The sequence below is a fragment of the Ochotona curzoniae genome, unplaced genomic scaffold, assembly GCF_017591425.1.
Source record: "Ochotona curzoniae isolate NIBS_2020 unplaced genomic scaffold, NIBS_Ocur_1.0 contig_21, whole genome shotgun sequence".
Lineage (NCBI taxonomy): Eukaryota > Metazoa > Chordata > Mammalia > Lagomorpha > Ochotonidae > Ochotona > Ochotona curzoniae.
The window spans coordinates 11200412-11223288 of record NW_024465322.1 but is presented as its reverse complement, the minus strand read 5'-3'; the positions used below and the strand labels follow the sequence as shown (position 1 = coordinate 11223288).

Here is a 22877-nt window from a genome sequence, read left to right as displayed (position 1 = left end):
ACTTTTCAACTACCCGTTACTCCTTCCCTTTTGTCAGCATCACTCACTCAGACAATCACACATATACATATTTAATATTAAAAACACACATAGGTTTAAAGCAGAAAACTCATTCTAAAATTACATTTTCTACAACAAAAGCAGGTCATCATGTTCACATCCAAAGTGCTTCCATCACAGAAATGGATCTTCCTCGAGTTGCTAAGTAACATACATACATGGCTGTGTTCAACACTGCGAAAAGACTTCCCTCCAGGAGGCTCTGTTCAACCATGTGCAAGAATTATAAGGCATTGTAAGCACTTGTTCCACAGGAAAGGGCTGTTCTTGCAGTGACAGGCTCTTATATAACTAACAAATCTTCAGTCTTTGGATGCCAGTGGACATACAGACACAGGGGACATTCCAAGTCTACAGGTGGCTGGTTCAAAATCAAAAACATGTTTCAAAGATATGTATGGAATAGCACCATAGGAAGTCTTTGAGAAACAAATCCTTTCTTTCAACATTGATTTTTTTTTAAACTGAATACCAGGAAAGGGGAATACAGAGAATGGAAAGAGATTTTTCAATTTTCAGGACTAGTTCTGCTTCACTTCATCTTGTTTAAATACACTATATAACAACACCAATAACAATAACTATAGCAAGAAGATGAACAACAAAGGACATTAGCAGCAGCAGTAACTGGAGTAGGATGCATCCAGGCAGTCTGTTAGAAGAATCCTGCGTACGCCTCTTGGGAGTTCACTTGTAAAGTCCATAAGACACCACAGGTTTCTAGGGTTTGGTGGGAAAAGGCAACACTTCCATAGAAAGAACTGAATTACTCAACCGTCATTTTCCAGCACTTCAACGAACGATACCTAGAGTTGCACTACAACGACAGGCACTACTGATGTTTCTAAACACATACAAATGAAGTGCTGTCAAGATCATGTGTTGTTCAAAGAGGTTAGGCCGGCCAGCAATTCAAAATGATAAAGCTGAAATATTCCAGTTTCCAAACAGCACAGCACACAGACCCACCCCACCACACCCACACACACAAACACACACACACACACACACACACACACACACGTATGCACCACCCTTAAACGACCCCCATTTCACATCATCTTAGACAGATCTGGTTTATATTGTATCTGAGATACAAAGTCAAAACAATTATTCTAAGACACGATAAGAGGGGTTTTCGACTGGCAAGATCGTTGTATGTTCCCCAAATCTTGAACGCTTGTCAGAGAGGGCATCTCAGGGTCACAGGCCTGGGAGAACTGTCTGCATTGCACGGCCTGCTTCAAGCTGGGAGTCAAACTTGTCTAGTCTTCCTTGGAGCCTGTGATGCCCTTCTGCCAACGTTGCCAACATTCTCAGGAACAGAGTTCATATTCCCTTGCCATGCTGATCCAATTGGATGGGAACTTCTCCTTTAGTAAAGAGATGCTCCTGGTCTTAAAGTTGTCTTTTGTTCAAATGTATTATATAAAACATTTGTGCTAATATCTTCAGTTTTTTTGTTTGTTTTTGTTTTTGTTTTTTACAAAAAAATATGTCTTCTCTCCATTATGTACATTCCTTTCAGTTCTGACAGAGGTTTTTAGGGGTGTTAATTTTTGGTATGAGAGGTTTCTGGATATCTTATGCTTTTGTATCTTATGTGAAATCCTTTCTTGTTGATAGTGTCATCGGTGTGAAAACGAATTAAAACTGTGTCCCCAATTGAGTAGATTTCTTCTGGTGGCTGAAGAAGAAAGAAAAAAAGGCAAATAAGCAAGCATTAGAATGACTTTAATTTTTTTCTTCAGTGTACTGCATGCTTGGAAACATTTTTGTTATAATTGAATCTTGTTAACATTGAAAAGTAGCTGTGACTGACGCCCTTACAGCTAGGCGACTCAAGGCTGAGAAAGCATGATGTGCTGGTGGCATGTGCACAGCAACCAGGTACTCTGTGTCACATTGCCGGCTCCCCAAAGTTGTTCAGAGTGGCATGCATATTCTTTTGTGTTATGCTTTAATTTAGAAATCTGAGAAATCTGACAAAGGTATATGTATCTGTTATTCTAAACTATTTTTTTTGGTTCCTAAGTACTGAAATAAATACTACACAATAAAAAGATCCTAAAAAGCGGTAAGAAAGTCCCATTGATGAATTCATGTTATCTGATACAGCCAGGCAAACACATTAGAAGCAGATATGTGATAATGGTGAAAACCAATGCTACATTTTGTCCAGGAGTCTTGAAAAAGCTGGCAGAAAATGTATACTGTGAAGAACAATTGCAGAATTTTTTTTAAAACTATCAATAATTTTAAAAATTTCATTCTTTCACAAACTTTTTAAGGGGCATTCCTAATACAGAACTATTTTTCAGGCACATTGCCATTGAGTCACTGTTAAATCCTGGAGTCTCTTTCATCTTGATGATGGTATCTCAGTACTAGCATACTTACCCCAGATCCACAGAACCGACCTAGTCCCACCGCTGTTGAGTCGAGGCCATCAAAGACTTCCACATAGTCATAACCACAGTCGGCTTCCTCCTCCAGTTCAAAAGTCTGGAAGGACAGTTCCAGCCGAGAGCCCCGTTCTGCCACCAACAGCCATTCACAGCCCACCTGCCCGGGGTAGTTATTGTCACCGAACTGAGCATGCGAGTATAGATCCCTGGGCTTGAACTCAGCTTTCAACCGGCCACCACACTCTGCCAGGAAAGAGAAAGGAAACGATTCTCTCACTGGCCTTGCCTCAGTCCCATGTCAATGTCAACCAAGTGCGAGCATGCTATGACTTTCCCTCCACTTCCCACATGAGACACACACTGCCCACAGCCGCGAGACGGGCACCAGCTCGGTGTATGCTGTCCTCCCCAGAGTCTCAGCTCTAACACTTTCCAACCCTGTAACTTTAGGTCCAAGGGTCATGCCTCTCTTTATGGTATTAGTGTGGGTGAAAATAAATGCTACCAACATCAGTGGGTTTTGATATTTAACGCAGGGTAGCCACTTAGAAAGCCTCCATCCCTAATAGCGCTCAATACATATGTTTGCTGTTTTCAGTCTCATATTTCATAAGCACTGTTTTTAATCTCATAGCTGTGAGAGCTGTTCAAAATGTTCATGAGAAAAGCCGGAGATAAGTTTACCTCGGTGCAGATAACTTTGCAAATGTATGTGACAGCTTGTTATAACACATTTTCAAGAAAGTATGGATTTCATTGCTTTTCCACAAAATCAACCTGTTTCTAAATCCCACATCCTATGAGTTGTTGAAGTACTCTCATATTTTCATGGGGAAAGTGTCACGGGGACTCAACTTTAAACAGTTATAAGTAGGACACAGAATCCACATGAAAAGAAATAACATCTAACAAAATGTAAACCTCAGGGGTTTTGTGTGTGTGTGTGTGTGTGTGTGTGTGTGTGTGTGTGTTACTACCTAGAACAGTACAATTTTACTGAGGTAGATACTATCCCTTATTAATTATGGCATTTTGTAACATCAGCCCCCTTCCAGTATCTTCCTGTCTGCTAGTGTTGTTCACAGCTTCTTGTTCAGATAAACATCATGAACACCTGCTCTGCCGCTTGCCATGTTTGTTACTTAAGGCTGACAGACCCAACAAATCCCCAACTGTGTGTGAAAACATGTGACACCCAGCAGCACTCGGGATGAGTTGCCTCAGTCTTTTCAAGAATTCTTTGTAGCTTGAGCTAGAGACTAGATCAAGGCAGAGGCATCCCCAGGGCCCCACCAAGTGATTCATACACAAACATGAGCAAAGTGGGATAAAAAGCTGTCAGGATGCGAAAGGGTGTCCTTTCCCTGATTGTCACGGACCGAGAGGGTCCAGCTTGAATCCCCATGGTGCCTGTTAACGGCTGACGGATCAATGGTGGAGGCTGATCTAACCATGACGTCTGAGAGGTGGGGCTGGTGTGAGGTCTCCAGGACCCTATCCCTTGGCTTCCTGGCTCAAACGTGCTCACTTCTGCACATCTGTTCTACCACTGCCTGCAACATGTAAAAAGATGGAAAGACCTTCCTTCCCACAAGCTTCCTCTCAGGTATTTTAATTAAAGTAACAGAGACACAACTAGTGGCCAAAAAGGCAGCCACAGCTAGTCACATCCCAGGTCCAGGTGACACGTCATCGGGTTCTACACGGAGATTGCTCAGAAGTTGCTTGACCCATGGAAAAAATCACCTGATTAAGCAGCCCCCCCTCTTTTCTCATTTTTTCTTTTTTTTTGTTACTCTGAGAAATGCCATTATCTGTATTCTGTGATCCACTCAGGTGTGAAATGAAAAGCCAAAAAAAAAAAAAAAAAAAAAAAAAGAACCAAAAAAACAAAACCAGTAACTAACAGTCTTAATCAGCAACCATTTTTTAAAGCCAGGAATATTGTCATTGTATGAGAATTATTCCTGAAGTCAACCTAGGTACACAGACACCAGTGTATCACTTACAGACTTTCAGTTCCTCTCAAAGGCTGACAGTAAGGATAGACTTAGGAGACGGCATTACAGCAGAGCAAGTAAATCCACTTGTGACTATGGGCACCATTACTATTCCTTGTCTCCTGTGGCTCTGCTTCAGATCCACCTCCCTGCTAACGGCTTCTGAAAAAAGAGGAAGATGGCTAAGGCCCCCTTAGCCTGGGGAGAAATGCGTTTGAGCAGAACCTTGCTTTGTGGGCCTGTCCCACAGCAAAAAGGCAACCAAAGCAAAAACCAGAATTCACAAGAGAGGCCCAGCTTGGAATACATCAAGGAAGAAGTGAAACAGGAAAAGGGATTTCAAAGAGTCTTTACATATCTGAAAGTTGCAGAGAGATGTTCTGATTTCATTTTACTGGAAGCTGTGTGAGAAATGCCCGGCATTTAGAAACAAAACGTGTGTTGAAAGATGACTCACAAGTGTGTCCCCAGGTGTGGCCATCGCAGTGCACACCCCAAGTTCTAGGCAGCCCTCCATGATTCACACTCTCATGAATGTGCTCGGAAGAAAAAAAAATACAGAGTTTTATCCCTAGGATGACCTTTGCTCAAGGATGAACACTGAAATATTAAATGCACAAGAGGTCTGGTGACCTGGAGCAAGATTGCGCAAGCAAAAGGAATAGGGTGAGGGTGACGTGCTTCTCTCTGACTGGGAGGACCCCACGGCAAGTAAACTATGGTTACACCCCTTAACAGCTCTTCGCAAGCTGACTTCTAAGCAGACTCAGCAAACACCCCTAACTATTTCTGATATCAGAAAAAACAGACTTTCAGCTAGAGTGCTTTCCATCAGTTGTTTCAAACATTGCAAGCGGCTGGCTTTTTCTCTGTTTCTGGGAAATGGAAAATGAAGGTGAACAAGAAATACCAGGCCCAGGGAAGGGAAGCCGGGCTGGTGACAGGGTCGCCTGTGTTGGTTTGTGTTCAACTGGGGAAGATGGTCAAGGACTGACATCAAGAAAGATCTTAAAATTGCTCCCACAAATGCCTTCAGTGGCCATTCTCATCACATGTGTTTAGATAAAAAAAAGGAAGACCATGTAATGTGTCAACAGTTAAGAAATTACTAACACTGTATATATTCTACCAAAGGATACACCAATCAGTATTTGATGAAATGCTGTGTAATAAAGGAACTTGGTACAAAGATTCATTAAGGGCAGAATCAACAGAAGGCAATACATAAGACCAGAAAATACAGGATAAACTAAACCTGCTCAGTGGGTAGGTTTGTGGATTAGCATGTTAAGCATCTACTCGGGATGCAGGCATTTCCTACCGGGGTGCTGGTTTGAGCCCCAGATCCTCCCACAACTTCCTGCTGACATGTCTGAGATACAGTAGGTGATGGGCCAAATACCTGGACCCCACCACCCCCAGGGCTTCCTGACTTCAGTCTGGTCCACAAGCCCTGAGCCATTCTGGACATCTGGGAAGTGAACTAGAGACTGGAAGATCTCTCTCCCCCACCCCACCCCCGGTGTGTGGCATCTCCCTCTATCACTTTGCCTCTCAATTAAATAGATACATTTTAAAATAATAATAAAAACAAAATAAATCCACAGAGAATTGTAAGAGCTGGTTAAGTGAGAACAAAATTTGTACACAAAGACAAATTAAACACATAATGCCGAACATTTTGGTGAGAGTAAATGAGTAGAATTAGAGAAGTCTAGATTCTGATTCAAGCCGTTCCCCACTTTCTGTGCTAGGTTAGTTACCTCTTAACAGTCTTAACACTGGCGTCCTCACTTCTGAGACAACAAGGCTGGATTAGGCAATATCCAGAAACATTTTGTCTAAGAGAGAGTGTTTGGAGTTGCTCATGTGCATGGATGTGAACAGAAGAACAGGGTCATAAAATGAGCCTCGTTGTTTATAAATGTGAACACAGGCTTTGCTTAAAGCTTACATAACGAAGCACTCTGTCCTTGTCTGTATCGTCATGAATTTTTGGAGCCCTTCCCTAATGTATGCGTGTGTGTTTTCATGCAGTTATACACGTAAGCACATTTTACATCTTTGAATATTCAGATATAATCTCCACTATGATAATTCTACCAATGGAATATTAATCATAACACAATGCACAAGTAGGGTGCATGGGCAGAAATGATGGAGATTATTACAACGCCAAAGACTGTGAGATACCTGAAAAATGGTGAGGCAATAGGATTCCATATTTTCACCCTTTTGATTTGCAACTGCTTATTAGTAACATTTCTAATAAATAAGTTCCAAATATAGGGAACATCTTCCATTGATATAAAATTTCTACGGTAGATGAAAGATTTTTCTCAAGCCATGGTGCTTGCATTACTTAACGAGAAACCATTGCTGTATTACTGACAGGAGTTCTATCATGACCTAGACAAGTCATAAGAATATTCCATCGTCTTCCTCGTAGACTGCAATACCGATACTTGTAATCTGCTACATAATCGGGTGAAGGAATAATTAAAAATCAATTTTTCTAAAATAAAGTAATACAAAAAGAAAATAAGCGGCATTAACCCATGATAAAATAATTTCATGGACGAGTGCTGTTTCACAACTACTCCTATGCATCAAAGCCATTATGCATCCATCCTGTCACTAGATGGCACTCTAAGATCAAGGACAACGGCAAACAGTTAAAAGTCACTTAAAAATCACAAAAAAGGGATCTTCTTTCGACTTCTAGTGAAGTTGATGAGTTCAGAGATGGTTTGTGATTGCACTAATTCCCAGCAGAGGGCACTGTGGGGCTTCCCGCAACGTTCTTCAATGCCAGGATAATTAGCTAGGAATCTCTCTGGTCCCTCACGTTTTGTGCAGTTTCTGTGACATCCCATCTCCCATTCTTGGGGCTTCTTTGACCATCGTGTAACTAGCCTCAACACACACATTCACCAGAAGGAAAACCTGTGCCGTAGTGCAAAAGAGAAGCATGAGCCGTATTTGCTGACCTGTCGAATGTGTGGCTTGAAAGCCTTTTCTCTGAACAGATGCATCCGAAATAAACCGGACAAACATTTTATTTCCAGTAGCCACAAGGGGATCGGGTATCTTGTTGCCACACAGCCGTCCCATAATTGGTGATTTTTCTGTTTCTCCATCAAATACTTCTAAGTGATCATAAGCACACTCTTGATGCTGCTCAATTTCAAAGTCACTAAAAGCCTAATGCAGAAAAAGAGAGAAGCACTTTACAAACTACACATCACTCCAAAGATGTTCAATAAAACACGCTCGGGGTGTGCAAAAAGGGTGGACTCCACATCGTGCAGTGTTGAGAGGGGCTGTGAAATCAACAGAAGGTTCAAGCTTTGGGAAACAGTGTCACCGCTCCATGGGAAATTCGACCATTGGACTATTGCTACTAATTCTATTACTGCAAACAAAGCTAATTTAATCTAGACATTACAGCAAAAAATAGTCTTTTCAATTTGATGCAGAGCAATCATAAGAAAAATCTCAAAGAATTGATTCATTCTGATTTTGATGACCATAAGCCATTGGCCACAAATGATTACTTTCGATTTCTTCAACTATAAAGAAACAGTCAAAAACAATATGTATACTTACACAAAATTTCAATGAAACAAATCTTTATATATAATGCCTACAACCAAAAGGATTTTTACTATATATTCCTTTATTTTGTTCTTGCAAACCATAACGTTATTGATATGACTTTGGGGTAAAATACTTTAAATTTACCATTCAAATACACAGTATGCGTATTTTCCGTCTTGGCATACTGGATATTTTGGTAAGCTTTGCTGTTAGTCATTGAAAAGTCATTGCAAGTTGCCTTTGTATTAAATTCTGAGTTCTCCCCTTGGCAAATTTAAGATAAAAACGATGATATGTGTAACATATCAAAGGATATAAAGAACAATGCACTTGACATGGACTGAAATTTCCAACTGCTCCTATTCCAGGTTATTTGGGACTGCCCTTTATGACCCTGTTTTCCCCAGAAAACACTATACACTGAAAAACTAAAGCACCACTTCTCTTTACATCTATCGGGAAAAACCAAAACATTACAAAGCAAGTAGGCATGAAAAAAATATATGTTTATTTCAAACTCTTAATTTTTCTCTCTTCAGCATGAAATATCTACATATTAATTCTGGCATGTGTGTAAGTAAAGTGATCCGAATTCTCAACTTAATTGAAGACATGCACCAAAGACAACTACGAGTTATTTTCTCTGTTGGCTTTGTTACCTTTTTGATACCCTACAATGTATACCCTTTTTTGATACGTACTATCACTTGTTTTGGAGGCATAGAGAAAGAAATGAAAGAAACAATTTATATTAAGAAGGGAGTAAGAGAAAGAAATGAAGTTGTTAGGAAGAAAAAAGGGCTGGTATTTCTCAATTCATTGCACGCATCCTTAGCCATCAATAACTTTGGAGTCATCGTTTCTCATAATTAATACGAGTAAAAGGAAACGCTTGTTTCCTGCAACCAAGGACAATGAAATCGGAGAAAATGAGAAGCAGGTGTTTGGCGGGGAGGTTAAGACACCTGTGTGTCCCGCATGTCTCCTGTGGAGGTATCCGGATTTAGTACCGAGTTCAACTCCTGATTGCAGCTTCCTGCCGATCTGTAACCCAGGCGGCAGCAGGGATGGCTCCAACTGTTGGACCAGAGCCAGCCACATGGGAAACCAGTATTCAGTTGCTGCTCACTCCAGCTAGCCCCTGCCACAGCTGGCACCTGGGGAGTGACACACAAATGGGAGCCTGATCTCTACCCCATCGGACTCATCCTTCCTTCCCTATCAAGTTAAAAGAGTGAGCGTGAAAGAATGAGGAAGACTGTACAAAGAATCTAGTTGTAAACAAAAATGCAGCAAGGGAAGCATCGCGATGAAGCTACTTGAGCTTGCCCTGAAGGAGACTCTAGCGGCGTCTGCAACCCAGGACAGAGCAGAGCGGACCCGTCTCCTGACACGTGCGACACCCTGAACCGATCCCTGGGTAAGCCTACTTAGTCATTTCTCTGGCTTCCATCTCATTATGACCAGCTTCTTACAGGAAGCCAGACAAAACTGGTTCTGCTTCTGCTTCTCCTGAAGTTAACCAGCCATCAATATTGTACATGGAAGTACAAGCAACTTAGCACAAAGCACGAGGAAATAAAAACATTGTCTCAGAAAAATAATAGTACCTGAAAGTCATTGCATGTTAACGAATTGTCTATTTGATTGGGATTTAAACATAAACAGCAGGTAAGCCCACAGTGCAGAACAGGAGCTTGTGACAAAACGGGGTAGGGTGGTTACTGGAATTCAACAGGATATCCCAAGACCAGTTGCAAAAAACGGGATCACAACTTACAAGCCACAGATTCTCCAGTACTTTGGAAACTTAGTGAATCATATTACTAAGTGACTGTTTCACATTCCTTAGTGAGATGCAGGCTGTCTTGAGTAAATCATGACGTCAGTTTAGCAGAACAGAGGAGAGGGGCTGAGCTGGTAGGCTGGGTGATGCTGATCCTGCTCTGCAGCCAACCACCCCCAGTTTCCGGTCAAATTTACGAAACAGGATCAGACTGAATCCATAAGGACCAAACTAGTCAAAGGTGTCTTAGCTGACCTATATTCAAGCAAGGCAAATGCGGGTTGTGCATTAAGATAGAAGTGATTTTTATTTTCCAGTTGGAACAGGTAGTAGTTTGTTATGTTAATGAAAAAGCTTGTGTGATCCTGACCTCACAGTCTCATCACAGCCGTTGAAAGGTACAACTAGTTCACATGTTGAACTTGGTCCTAAGTCCTGGGCCAAGGAGAAATCCACTGAGCAAGAACGCCACGTATGTTCCCTTCACATGAATAAACAGAATGCGCTTATGTCACAGACAGCTTTACAGGAGCCTCGGGAAAACTGGAGCGAAAACTTTCTTTTGTACAATTTACAGTAAGTGTAAAATACAACTTGTTATCTTAGTCCATGACACAAGTCATGTCATGACTCTATCTCAGTGACATAGAATGTGACAATTTTCAACCCTCAGGAACAAAGACCATAGATAATGTTACCACAAAGGTCCTTCAACTTCACTCTGGTGATTGCATAGTAAGAAAAGCTTCAGGGGAGGAAGGTACACTGGTTGCCACTAAAACATGGCACTCTTTTTGAAACTTAAGTACTTTCTTTGGGTGAGATCAATTTAGTTATTGGTTTATTTATTTGAAAGGCATAAAGAGAGAAACTTTTGTCTGCTTGTTCACTTTCCAAATGGCTACAAGTACTAGGGACGCTGGGCCAGGGGAGGCCAAGAGCTCTGGAGGCCATTCAGGTCTCACCCATGAGTGACAATGCTCCAACACCTTGGTTCATTTGCTGCAGCTTCCCCAGGTGTGTTATCTGAGCTGGGACTTGAAGCAGAGCTGGGCCAGGGGAGGGAGGCTGTTGGAGTCACAGGTGGTGGTTCAATCTGACACACTTACACTGCTGGCCACTCACGCATTTCAGAGAAGTTTGTAACCATGCCAGTATTTCTAGCATTATTAATCTAGGTTTTAAAAAGGTCAAAAAAGAGTGAATACCTTGTTCTTTAATCAGAACTCCTAATGTACTTCTCATAAGAAAACTAAGAGATTAAGGACTTCAACTCAAAATCAATAACACTGAAGTGTAATTACAGACTGGAAGTCATAACTGGGTGTTTCCAGAACACCCAGACAAGTCTAATCTACCTGGCTGGCCACCAGCCAGACTTCCATATGCTGCCTTTCCTCTAAGTACCTGCAGAGGTTCGTCCAGTGAAAATGCAGGCTTTGGCTAAAACATGGAGTCCTACAGAGATGCTACACATAATCACAAGAACAGGCTAATAAAATGATTGCTCTCAACATGGAGATAAAATCTAGCTTTGGTGAACACATGGACCAAGAGAAGTGAAAAGTCTGATATAACCTGAGCAGCTGCAGAGTGAATGCAGAATGGCACAAGCCTGGCTGCCTGTCACCTCTCCCCAGCTGGTCGTAGGGACAGCCATTCTTTCCTCGTAAGGAACTGGCAGGGGATTACAGAGTAAAGCAGAATACCAACTCATCTTCTTACTCAACAAAGAGGCTTTGCTTTCCCTGGTCCTGTGTAAGTGTGAACACACACAATGTTGATGGGTGTGGAAGCAAATGACAATAGCTGAGACCCTTTCTAAATCTTAGACACCTGTGAATTGTACCTCTACGTATCTTGGCAAGACCTGGAATCTAGGACAAATCCTACAGAAAAGACACCAGCGCGTGAGTCCACTGAGTGTTTTCCTAAGTCAAGCACTTTGTTTATTTTCTTTTTAAATATTCATTCATTTGAATGACAGATTGTCAGGACAGAGGAGAGAGAGAAAGAGAGAGAGAGAGTATCTTTCACCCACTGGCTCACTCCTTAAATGGCCTCTATAGCTAGGACTGGACTGGTCCAAAGTCAAGAGCCCAAGATGCCTCTTGGGGTGGTGGGGACCCCAAACACTGGAGCCACTGTAGCAGGTATCTTGGAAACAGGCCGGCTGGTTCTGGAAATGACACTCAGGTCAGAGATGCAGACATCGCAAGTGGAAGATTGGCGTGCTGCACCACAACGCTGACCCATCTTGAGCATTTTCAAAGTAGACCAATCACAGAGGCTCTCGAGAGAAGGTGACGTCGGCGACAGCAGAACCTCGTCCTTATTTCTGTCCAACGCTGTGCGTTCTCTAGCAAGGAGTCTTTTTTCCTAGTCATGTTTTGATTCAGCTGGTGTGTGTGTGTGTGTGTGTGTTCTTAAAGCAATCATCATGCAGCCTGTGCATGCAACCACTAAAGTGCTGTAACATAAGCTTTATATGCAAGTCTGTTCAATATGTATCAAAATCCACAAGTAAGCATGATTTCTAGCTCTCAGATTTAAAAAATTCAAAGCCTTAAAAGGTAAACTGTCTTTCTGAAAATAACAAGACCAGTAAGTAGGCTCTTTAAGAGTAGAAACTCAAATGATCTTTGAGTTCAGCATATGCTTTCCACCGTTACATGGGAGACACAGATGGAGTTCCAGGCTACTGGCTTCAGCCTGGTTTAGCCCCAGAACATCGTGGTTCCTTACGGATTAGTCCAGCAGATTAATCGGGCCCAACACAGTAGCCTAGCGGCTAAAATCCTTGCCTTGCACGTACCAGGATCCCATATTGGTGCTGGTTCTAATCCCGACAGCCCCACTTCCCATCCAACTCCCTGTCTGTGGCCTGGGAAAGCAGTCGAAAACCTTGGAACCCTGTACCCACGTGGGAGACTCGGAAGAGGCTTCTGGCTCCTGGTTGTGGCTCGGCTCAGCTCTGGCCATTGCAGCCACTTGGGGAGTGAACCATAGGACAGGAGATCTTCCTCTTTGTCTCTCCACCTCTCTGTATATCTGACTTTCCAATAAAAATAAATAAATCTTTTAAACAAATTTACCATTAATATGAAAACAACTCTTGGAATCATAAAATGCATCACCACAGATTTGTTAGAAATATTTGGACACTTACTTTCTCCCAACTTATTTTCTCAGCATTTGGCACAGTATCTACGATACATCTTGGGAGCTTGGTGCTGGCGTTCCTGGGTTGAGCCTTGTGGGAAGGCAGGTCACGGCTCACCTAGCAGGGCCCGGTTCACCTCGCAGGGCCCTGGCCTGCCGTGTGGTGAACATGAACTAGGTTTTGGGCTCCTCACCTTGGCTTCGCTTTCCCCAGTTTTTGAGGGACATTTGGGGGAACAAACCAGTGGCTGACGAATCTCAATCAGTCTGCCGGTCAGTTTGTTTTTCTGTCAGTCTCTGTTTTGCTGACTTTCAAATTAATTTATTATAATTTAGAAAACAATTCATAGAAACGATAATAAAAATGGTATAATGTGGATGAACTTCAAAATGTTTTGCCAACCAAATGGGCGGACAATTGGGGCAGTTGTTTTAGGTTCCAGGTAGCATGCCTACCCTGGGTTAAGGCCCAGGTTCCACTTCCAATCCAACTGAGGGATGTTTGGCAGATGTGGAATGACTTCTAGGGGCTTCCAGACCCTACGCTCACACTGAGTGAGGGATCTGAGATGGGCTAGTTCGCACAGGGGAATCTGGAGGGTGTGTCTGTGTCAGGCCAAGGACCTGGCCATGTGGGGACTCTAGACCTGAGCAGGTAGCATTGGCCTCCAAAATTAGAAACCATGTGTATTTTTTTTTAAATTAGTCTCATAAAATTGTCTTAAATGATATTTTCCCCATTACTTCTAGTTGGATAGATTAAATTTTCAGAAATGATTGTTTATCCGGATACCAAAGCAAGACAAGGACAATACAAAACAATAGAACTACAGGATAATATCACTCATGAATATGGAGGCAAAAACCCTCCACAGAATACGCGCAAACTGAACTCAACAGTACATTATAAATATTGTTCACCTTGAACAAGTGAGATTTGTTCCAGTAATAATGATGGTTCAACATTTGCATATCATCAAATATGATACCACCTTAACAGAATGAAGGACTGAAACAATATAATCATCTCAATAAATGTATAGAAAGCATTTGCCAAAAGTCAGCAAGTTTCAACCACTGTGGGGAAACAAGCAGCAGAAAGAACTTAGCACATGAGCCAACGAGTCCGAACTGAGAGCCTGGAAGTAAATCAATGTATTTATAGTCAACTGATTTTTAATGAAGATGCCAAAAGCCTGCAATGGAACAAAGGATAGTCTCAAATGATATTGAGAAAACTAGCTATCCACATGCCAATGCAACAGGCTCCTTATCCTAATCCATAAACAAAAATTAAGTTTAAAATGTACTAACAATAATCTAAGGGCTGAAAAATGTGGAAAATTCTTTTGTGATATTAGTTTGGGCAACAACTGAGCTAACTCCAAAGGTACAAGCTGCAAAAAGCAATATGGACAAACCTAATTACATCAGGTGAAGGTTTCTGCATAGTAAAAAAAAAAATGAAGACGCAAAGTACAGAAATATAGAAATAACATGTATAAAATATGCATCAGATGAGGAGGTAATTTTCAAAATATGTAAGTGGTTCAAATAGCTTAACATCATGAAGACAGATAACACAACTGAGTAAATATGGACCAAAGAGGATGCCATTTGTGTCAGCACATATGACCCCAGCTAGGATGAGCACCGGAGTGCCTGGGTTGGAGTCTAGGTCCCACCTTTCTGCTAAGGAAAAGCCTGCAAGGCAGCGTCAGGCTGCCTTCCTGACATCAGTGTGGGGAACGCTGGATCGCCTGCGAGAGGCCCAACATATGGGAACTCACTCCCTTTACCTCTCCAATAACCAACTCAGCTGTGAGAAATTGACGATGCTGACGTAGACATTTCTCAGGAGAAGACATGCAGATGGCAAAGAGATAGATGAAGAAGAATGCTACATTACACTAATCAGGGACGTGTAATATGAAACCACCAGATGTCACCTTGTATCTATTAGAGGGAGGAAAACCAATGTGGGCTAAGAATGTACAGAAAATTAAATCCGTACAGACTGTTGGTGGGAATGCAAATTAGTCATCATGGAAAACAGTATGACGGCTCCTCAAAATATTAAAAATAGCACTTTCACATGGTCCAGCAATCTCACTCTTGGGCATTTATCCACAGAAAATGAAACAGTACACCCATGTTTATTGAACCTCTGTTCACAACAGCCACGATATGGAATCAAAGGCAGTGTCCACAAAAGGATAAACAGTTAAAGAAAACCCAGTAAGCCTGCTTCAGCAGAGAAAATCTAGTCACTACAAAGAAGTAAGTGTTGTTATCTGCAGCATACAAATTAATTCACAGGACATTATGTTAATTGAAATCAACCCAGCACGCAATAATGAACACTGTACTATCTCAAGTAAGCATTTTATGAGGTTGGAGAGGATTCACATGGGCATACATCTATAAAATCCCATTTTTTTTGAATCTCTGAATTTTTGCTTATCTGCTTATTTTTCCATTTGGAAACACCATTATAGACTGGAAAGCAGAGCATAAGGCTCCACGGCAGCTACTGTGGTAATGCTAGTTCAATTACACAGGATGGGAACCCAGGAGGTGAGCCACGGTGGCCACCTTGATCTAGGAAGCCAAGCTTCTGTTTTGTGTAAGCCAGAAAGCAGGAGAAGGAAAATGTTTTCCATCTTCCAATGAATTCAATTCTATTCAGTAAACATTCGCTCTATCCCCACGTGCTGGCCACAAATGACATGGGCAGTCAGCTTTACAGCAAAGACGTGCTCACTTACTAATTTGATGCGGTGACCTGGAGTGGCGTTGATCTCCCACGTGCATTCCTTCCTGCTCGGGTACTTGTCTGGCCAGTTGGGACTGGTGATGAGGCCGTGTGGACTGTGTATCTTCTGTTCGCACTCGGCTGTGCCAAGGATAATGACATCAGTCAGTGTGCAGCCCTAGAAAGCAAGCAGTCTATTGCCCTCCACTCTGTTGAGAGGATCTTCCTGGACACCAGTGAGTCATCACTCCACTCTTGCTGCCACCTACACCTGCTTTGACAAATACCTTGTCTGGCATAACTGGGCAAGGTTTGTTGCCTGAGCAACAGGAAACTCAGTGCTTTGGTATGAGTCAGATAAATGCATGAAAGAAAATCATTTCCTGTTTCCAACTGTTAGGTCTGTAGGCTCAGACATTAACTGGACACCACATATTGGCAATCAAGAATATCAACAATATCAACACTTAGTAAGGAGTGCAGGGTCACATACAAACATCAATGGACTATGCTATTTTGAGTGAAACTAAATGAGGGAAGGGTCAATTCAGGATCTCTAGCAGTCCAGTGTGTATTCAAACCATTGATATTTCATCATGGCTGCTTTCAACTATCAATCCATCTACATATACGTATGACTTTTGTTGCGAAATCCTCCTTAACAGTTCTGTTTTCAAATTAGGCATAAAATAAAGTTGAAAATGCTGGAGGACCTTCAAAGGGAGACACCCAAACAGAATAATGATTTCTTGTTCCCATCTAGGTCATAGAGGGTGAGAGGACTGAAATGATAGCTTAAAACAGATGTTCAGGCTCCCTTGCAATCACCTACCTCCAGTGAGGTAGGCCGACATTCAGAATGCTACTAACAGCACCTGCTGGCTTAGATGTGAGGAGAGAGGTACCTTTCTTCTCTGCTGCTGGGAGTACAAGCTAGTTCATCCACTATAGAAACTAGCATGCAGAGTGCTTACAGAACTCCAAATAAACCTGCCATATGACCCAGCTTTCCCACTGCTAGGAATATATCCAAAAGAAAATGAAATCTGCATGTAAAAAGGGGATCTGAAATCCTATTTTTACAGCAGCACAATTTGCAATAGCAAAGACATGGAAGTAACCCAGACGCCCATCCAAAGAGGAGAGGTTAAAGAAACTGTGGTACATCTACACAATGGAATAATACCCAGCATTAAAAAGAATGAAATTCTACCATGCAAGCTGTAAGATCAATAACCTTTTCAATACTGTTTTTGCTGCAGCCCATGGGTTTTGATATTTGTTGTTACTTTCATTTCCTCAAAATAATTTGTTTTCTCTTATTAAATTCTTCGTTGTCTCATAGATCACATAGTAGCACCATTTCCTCCAATAAGGATTTTTGTTTTCTGTTTTATTTCTTCATCAACAAATTGTTTATTCAGTAGCATGTTATTTATCTCCATGGTGTTGTAAATTTTTTCAACTTTTTTCCTGTTGTTGATGTGGCTTCATGGTTTCTCATTTAAGGGAATATGTAGTAACTGCATAATAGAGACTATCATATCCAGGTGTGAAGATACAGTGCAGTACGTATCTCTACTTCCAAATCAAAGCTGGACTCCCAATGAATGGATAGATCTATACAATGGAATACTGGACTGTCTTATATTGTCTGTACCAGCAATGTCAGGACACACTTAAACAGCAGCATGATAGACTTATGACTGTTTATGAATGACTATACTACTGTAATAATATGGGCAAAACCAGTTGGGGGGAAGAAATTTGTGGAGAGGGTAAGGGAAATACCAGAGCCTACAAAACTGTACCATAAAATTAAAAATAAAATAGAAGGGAAAAAAAGAGAGAAAAAACAAAAGCTTGAAATTGTCTAAGGCCTCAACAACAATATCTGGTGGACTATAATGGCACTGTAAGTACGCTTTCTTTGGCCAGGACTGTGACATAACACTTTAAATGACACTGCAGCTGCCATTTTCAAATGTTTTTCCTTTGGCCGGCATTTGTGTTTGACACTCCTGGTATTTAAAAGGACATCACTTAACATAGCACATACACGAGATATTTTTATAAGGGATATTACACCAAATGCAAAACATTTAGCACCAGTTAAGTTTAAACGTGGATTGTGTAGCAAGGCATTTTCTACAAAGACTTGGGAATAATGTGACTTTCTGGCTACCAGAAGACATCACAGAATACCCTTTGTCATACAAGATTGTTCTAACGTCATCCATGTGTGAAGTGCAAAATTTTTTAGGTAATATCGTTATAATGAGGTTTTTGACAGTATGCCTTAGGTCTTTGAACATTACACACAATCTTTGTTTAGCCTTTCAATATTCAACAATGATGTTACTCATTTAAATGGTCAACTCTACTTGTAAACAGTGCTGTGGTAAAATCCCATGAAATGTGACACTTTGTCAAGCAAAGAGCATGTCTGTGCATACCTTCCTTGCAGTCATGTTTATTTTCATGCAGCACAAATCCGTTGCGGCATTGGCACACGTAGCTTCCCATCGTGTTGACGCACTCATGCTGACAGCCACCATTATCCTTAGAGCATTCGTCCTTGTCTGGTAAACAGATAAACCCACAGCTTAGTAAAGAGCTTTACAAACACAGCGTATCAAGACAGGGATTTAGTCTTAGCTAACTTTAAGCTGGCAAAGGGTAAACTAAGTCACAGCTTTGCCTTTTTCTGATCTAGGACTTTTTCCTTGTTCAGTGTGGAGCCTTGTCTCATAGATTGAGTTTCCACAACCATTTGTGCAAGGTAAACAATTTTTATCTTTCTACACTTCTGCAAAGGAACAGAAATCTTTAGTATGAGAAAGAATACCAACAGATCCTTACCCAATCAATCTTAAATATTTATTGCCTATTTTTTCAAGTAAATTTAAAATTGTGGATTGAAATCAAGGCAAAAGTGGCACTTGAGTGGAGAAAAGGACATTAGTATATTAAACATGGTGTACAGGCAGAGGCTAAATAAGGTTCCACGATGTGCATATAATCCTTTATTTTTTTATAAAAATATTACTCAGTAAAATTAGAATGACTGTAGTTATATTTTTTTTCATTAACTTCACACTAATGAATCTGACATTTTGTAAGATTCCATGGTGGAAAAAAAGCAACATTACACTATCCTAAAGAAGAAACTTAATTTGTATATTTTCAACAAATCTACTCTGGCAGACCAGTTCATTAACAAGTAATCCCTTAAAAGTTTGTTTCAGCAAACTAGAAAAAAAATAGAGGATAGAATGGGAAGTGTGAGCTTTAAGAAACATCCAACAAATTTGGGACAAGGAGAAAAGCCAAACTAGATTAACAGAGAGTGGATCCAGTGAGGTGTGTTAGCTATCATTCCATGGCTCACTTGGCCGTTAAAGGGGAAACTAGGAGATTGGTCCTGACACATATCCCTCAGACTTCCCTCACTGCCAAGCAGAGCACGAAAAGGGCACCTAACATTCGTATCAGCAGTCACAGTGAATGCAGATTTCTGCACCATCAGCTGATTTTTCCAGTGAAAACAAGATTGCTCAGTGTGGCAAGCAAAGTATAATATTTTTGCTTATTTTTGATCAAACTGCTATTTATATAGATAAGTTTGGAGAAGGTATCTTTATAAAGGGTCTATCAGTTTTACAATTGCATTTGTTTTTCTTTTTGGTGACTGCATAACAATGCATACACAGTTATAGAATTAACAGCTATGCATTGGGCATCTTGGACAATTTCAAATACATACAATTTCACAGTTTTTAAAAAATACATCAGAATCAATATAATTGGGGCCTAGTGTTCACCTGTTGTTGACACTTCCATCACTCTTAATACTATGAAGACTAAGAAAAAAATGTTTACAAAGTGGAGGAGAGGAAATAATTCCTGAAAAGAGCATCCAATACTAAAAGCAAAGTAAATCAGACATTGAGAGAATTGCTCGTCCACTGCATTTCAGAGTAACTGAGCATCATTTTGAAGCGCCACTGCTTGAATTGTATGAACAATGAGTTATGGTTCATGAACTATGGATGTCCCATACAGAAGGGCTTTTCGGTAAACCACACTTCCTACTGCCGTGGACTCAGTCCCAGCACTTTCTAATTCAGGCAATTTGGCTGTAAATTATTGAAAGTTTTATCTTCCTGTGGCTTTCCAGGAGCACTGTATTTAAAAAGCTTTAGCAAAATTCCTTCTCATAAGTGAATACAGTAAACAAACTTTGTCTTTGTTCAATGGGAAAACAGTGAAAAAATTCCAGGTGTCAAAATTACTCTGAAATAGGCATTTATTTCCTATAAAAATATGTATCTAAAAGTAGTCATTTATTTATTTAGAGTAAGCTTTGAGAATAAGCATTAATAGTATTGTAGACCAACCAGGCTCTTACAATCGGTTCAGAAACCTACAAACTATGCACAAAATAATTTAGAGAAAATCAGTCCACATTTGCCTTTGGCCAGTAAATGGATGAGCTGCTCAGCAACAAACCAGAGGAGGCAAGACTGCCCAAAGCATGCTTCTATGAGCATCTATGTGCATCGCCATGCACGAGAGACTCAACAATGCTAAAATGTAAACAACACATACATTATCCAGTAACACGTGTGAATGTATGTCTCCCATCCCAATATTCTGGTGCAAATATCATTTACTAGAAGATTTATCTAGGCATAGTTATTTTCAAGATTTGGTACAACATAAAGTGAACTGTGACAATGCCATCTAGAGGGAAATAAAACAAACTAAATCAAATTGCATCTTTTTAGTCAACTATTCAAAGTTCTGCTATGCTGGGAGAATGATGTTTAAAAGAATCTTCTGGAAGAACAAGAAGGAAAGGGCAGAGAAAAAGGAAATAAAGAAAAGGAATAATAAGAAATTAGTATCATTTTACACTATAATTATCCATGCATTTGCTATGTTTCACTTCCACAGTTTATCAATGTTTTCCTGCTTCTCTCCCCACATACTTGCAATACGTAATTTAATGAAGATGACATAAAAGCTAAGATTCATCAATTAGGACACTAGAACATTTTAATCATCACTCCAAATTGTAACTAAATGGTGTAAGTACAGTTAGAAGCAGGAAAGGAAAATCATCATGTCCAGAAAACTATCATGTAAAACTGCCTCCATGTGTCTGTCATATGAAAAGAGAACATTTCAGGAAATCAATGAATTACTTAAAATTATCCAGATGTTTTACATCATACAAGGCCGAGAAAGCTGCATTTTTAACCTACTAGTTTAGTATGCCTCCCAGTTATGAATAGTTTAAGATGTCTCATAGTTGCAAATACAAAGTTGTTATTTCAAAGCTACTTTTCAAACATAGGTTAATAAACTATTCTAATTAAAGGGAATGCAATTTTGGATCATCTATCTTGATAAAAAATAATAACATCATAAGAAGAAATTTCAAAAAACCTTTTCTAGATTTCTTATTTGTGGAAATTCATGAACTCAGAAAGGAAAAGTATTACTAACATGACTGAGCTATGGTTCCATTTTCTTTCCTCCCCTTAAAACATAAATTCTGTAGACTCTACTGAATACTGCACACCCAAGGAAAGAGAGCTCAGTTTTTAATGCTTCATGTAATGTCAGCAAGATACCGTTAATAATTGAGAACTGTCTCAATAATGCATTGGAAATTTTCTATCATTTTCATTGAGCAGACACAAATAAAGGACATTTTTATTAGTGATTGATGGAAACAAATATTTTGTTGAGGAGAAATTAAAACATTATTCATCAGCTCATGGAAACGGGTGCCTTTCTTGGGAAGGACATCTCTGTTCTCCATTCCTCCAGGTTAGATGAAGAAAAGGTGCATTGTGAGGAAGAAGGGGGCTGGCATGTTTTTCCCACCAGAGGTCTACAGCTGATCTCTGAGGCTATCAGAGGTCATGTGCCCATGAATAATACAGGCTGAACAGAACTGAAGTGGCAATCTGTATCAAGTTGTTGCAAGCTTCAAAAAAAAAAGTGTCTTTTCAGAAAGTATCCTTGTCTGTAAGGAAAAGAAACAAATGGTCCACACACCAGAAACAACCAGAAACATCCTGGACAGAATGCTCAAGCTGAGAACCAGGTCGATGCACACCCATGCCACACAGCCATACACAGCACAGCACACAAGGTCAGCACACAAGGTCAGCACACACCACACAGCCACACACAGCGCAGCACACAAGGTCAGCACACACCACACAGCCACACACAGCGCAGCACACAAGGTCAGCACACACCTAAGGAAGAAGTGATCAGCTCCACTGACACAATGTGGTCTCTCCAAAAACACAGGGAATACTGAAATCTCACTAAAACAAATCTTGAGGATTTAAAATTATGTGTGGATGTTACAACCCTGTTACTAGTTATAATTGGTAGCACTGATATCTACAAGTTTGGTTAGAGTAGTATCAGGTTGAATTTCATTCACAAATACCAACAACCGTACCATGAGAAACAGGATATAGAAGAACATTCATGAAAGAAACAACTCTAATTTTACAGAGAGAAATGCAGGTGGGGTGAGGAGCTAATGTAGGCATCATTGGAATTTACAGTTATGAAACTGCAGTGTTTAAGCTATTTTGCTGGCTTCTTATATTCATTGCAGACAGAAATAAATTGGGAGTCTGCAATCCTGCCAACAAGGAGTGTGTGGGTCCAAAAGTAATAGAGCATTCCCATAGAAGTGAGCGCTAAGGGAGCCTGCTATTAAATGAGCTTTGAGCTTCAAATTCCCCGTTGTCATCACAGCAGGAATCATGACAAAAGTCGCACCATTAATAAAGGCTGCTTAAAGAAGCTAGGACGTTGCTGAGTCCTAGTGCCTAACACCATTTGTTATATTAGTTCCAAAGAACAAACACAACCATTGCTTTTAAAAGCAAGTCAAGTTTACAAATGTGGCCGTTTTATCTTCAATCTTCCCTTTAAGAAAATGCACTTAAAAATTGCTTTGTTCTCGGAAAAATGCATTTCCATTTGTTCAACCTCTTAAAGTAAGTCAACTGCATCAAGAATGCCTCTGTAGTTGCATATAAAGATAAGTGATTCACCACTAAATA

At 40.5% G+C, this 22877-nt stretch overlaps 1 protein-coding gene across 1 annotated transcript in view; it reads right to left on the bottom strand.

Annotated features, from left to right (window-relative positions):
• Positions 1-1547: 1547 nt before the first annotated feature.
• The window catches only part of TLL1 (tolloid like 1), a 101844-nt gene continuing 80514 nt past the window's right edge, over positions 1548-22877 (bottom strand). The window contains exons 17-21 of the mRNA XM_040971421.1: positions 18228-18353; positions 15785-15912; positions 7459-7672; positions 2461-2711; positions 1548-1747 (exon numbers count right to left, since the gene is read on the bottom strand). Coding sequence (XP_040827355.1) covers positions 1613-1747; positions 2461-2711; positions 7459-7672; positions 15785-15912; positions 18228-18353 — 854 coding nt within the window. The 3' untranslated portion in view covers positions 1548-1612. The remainder of the gene's footprint in view (positions 1748-2460; positions 2712-7458; positions 7673-15784; positions 15913-18227; positions 18354-22877) is intronic.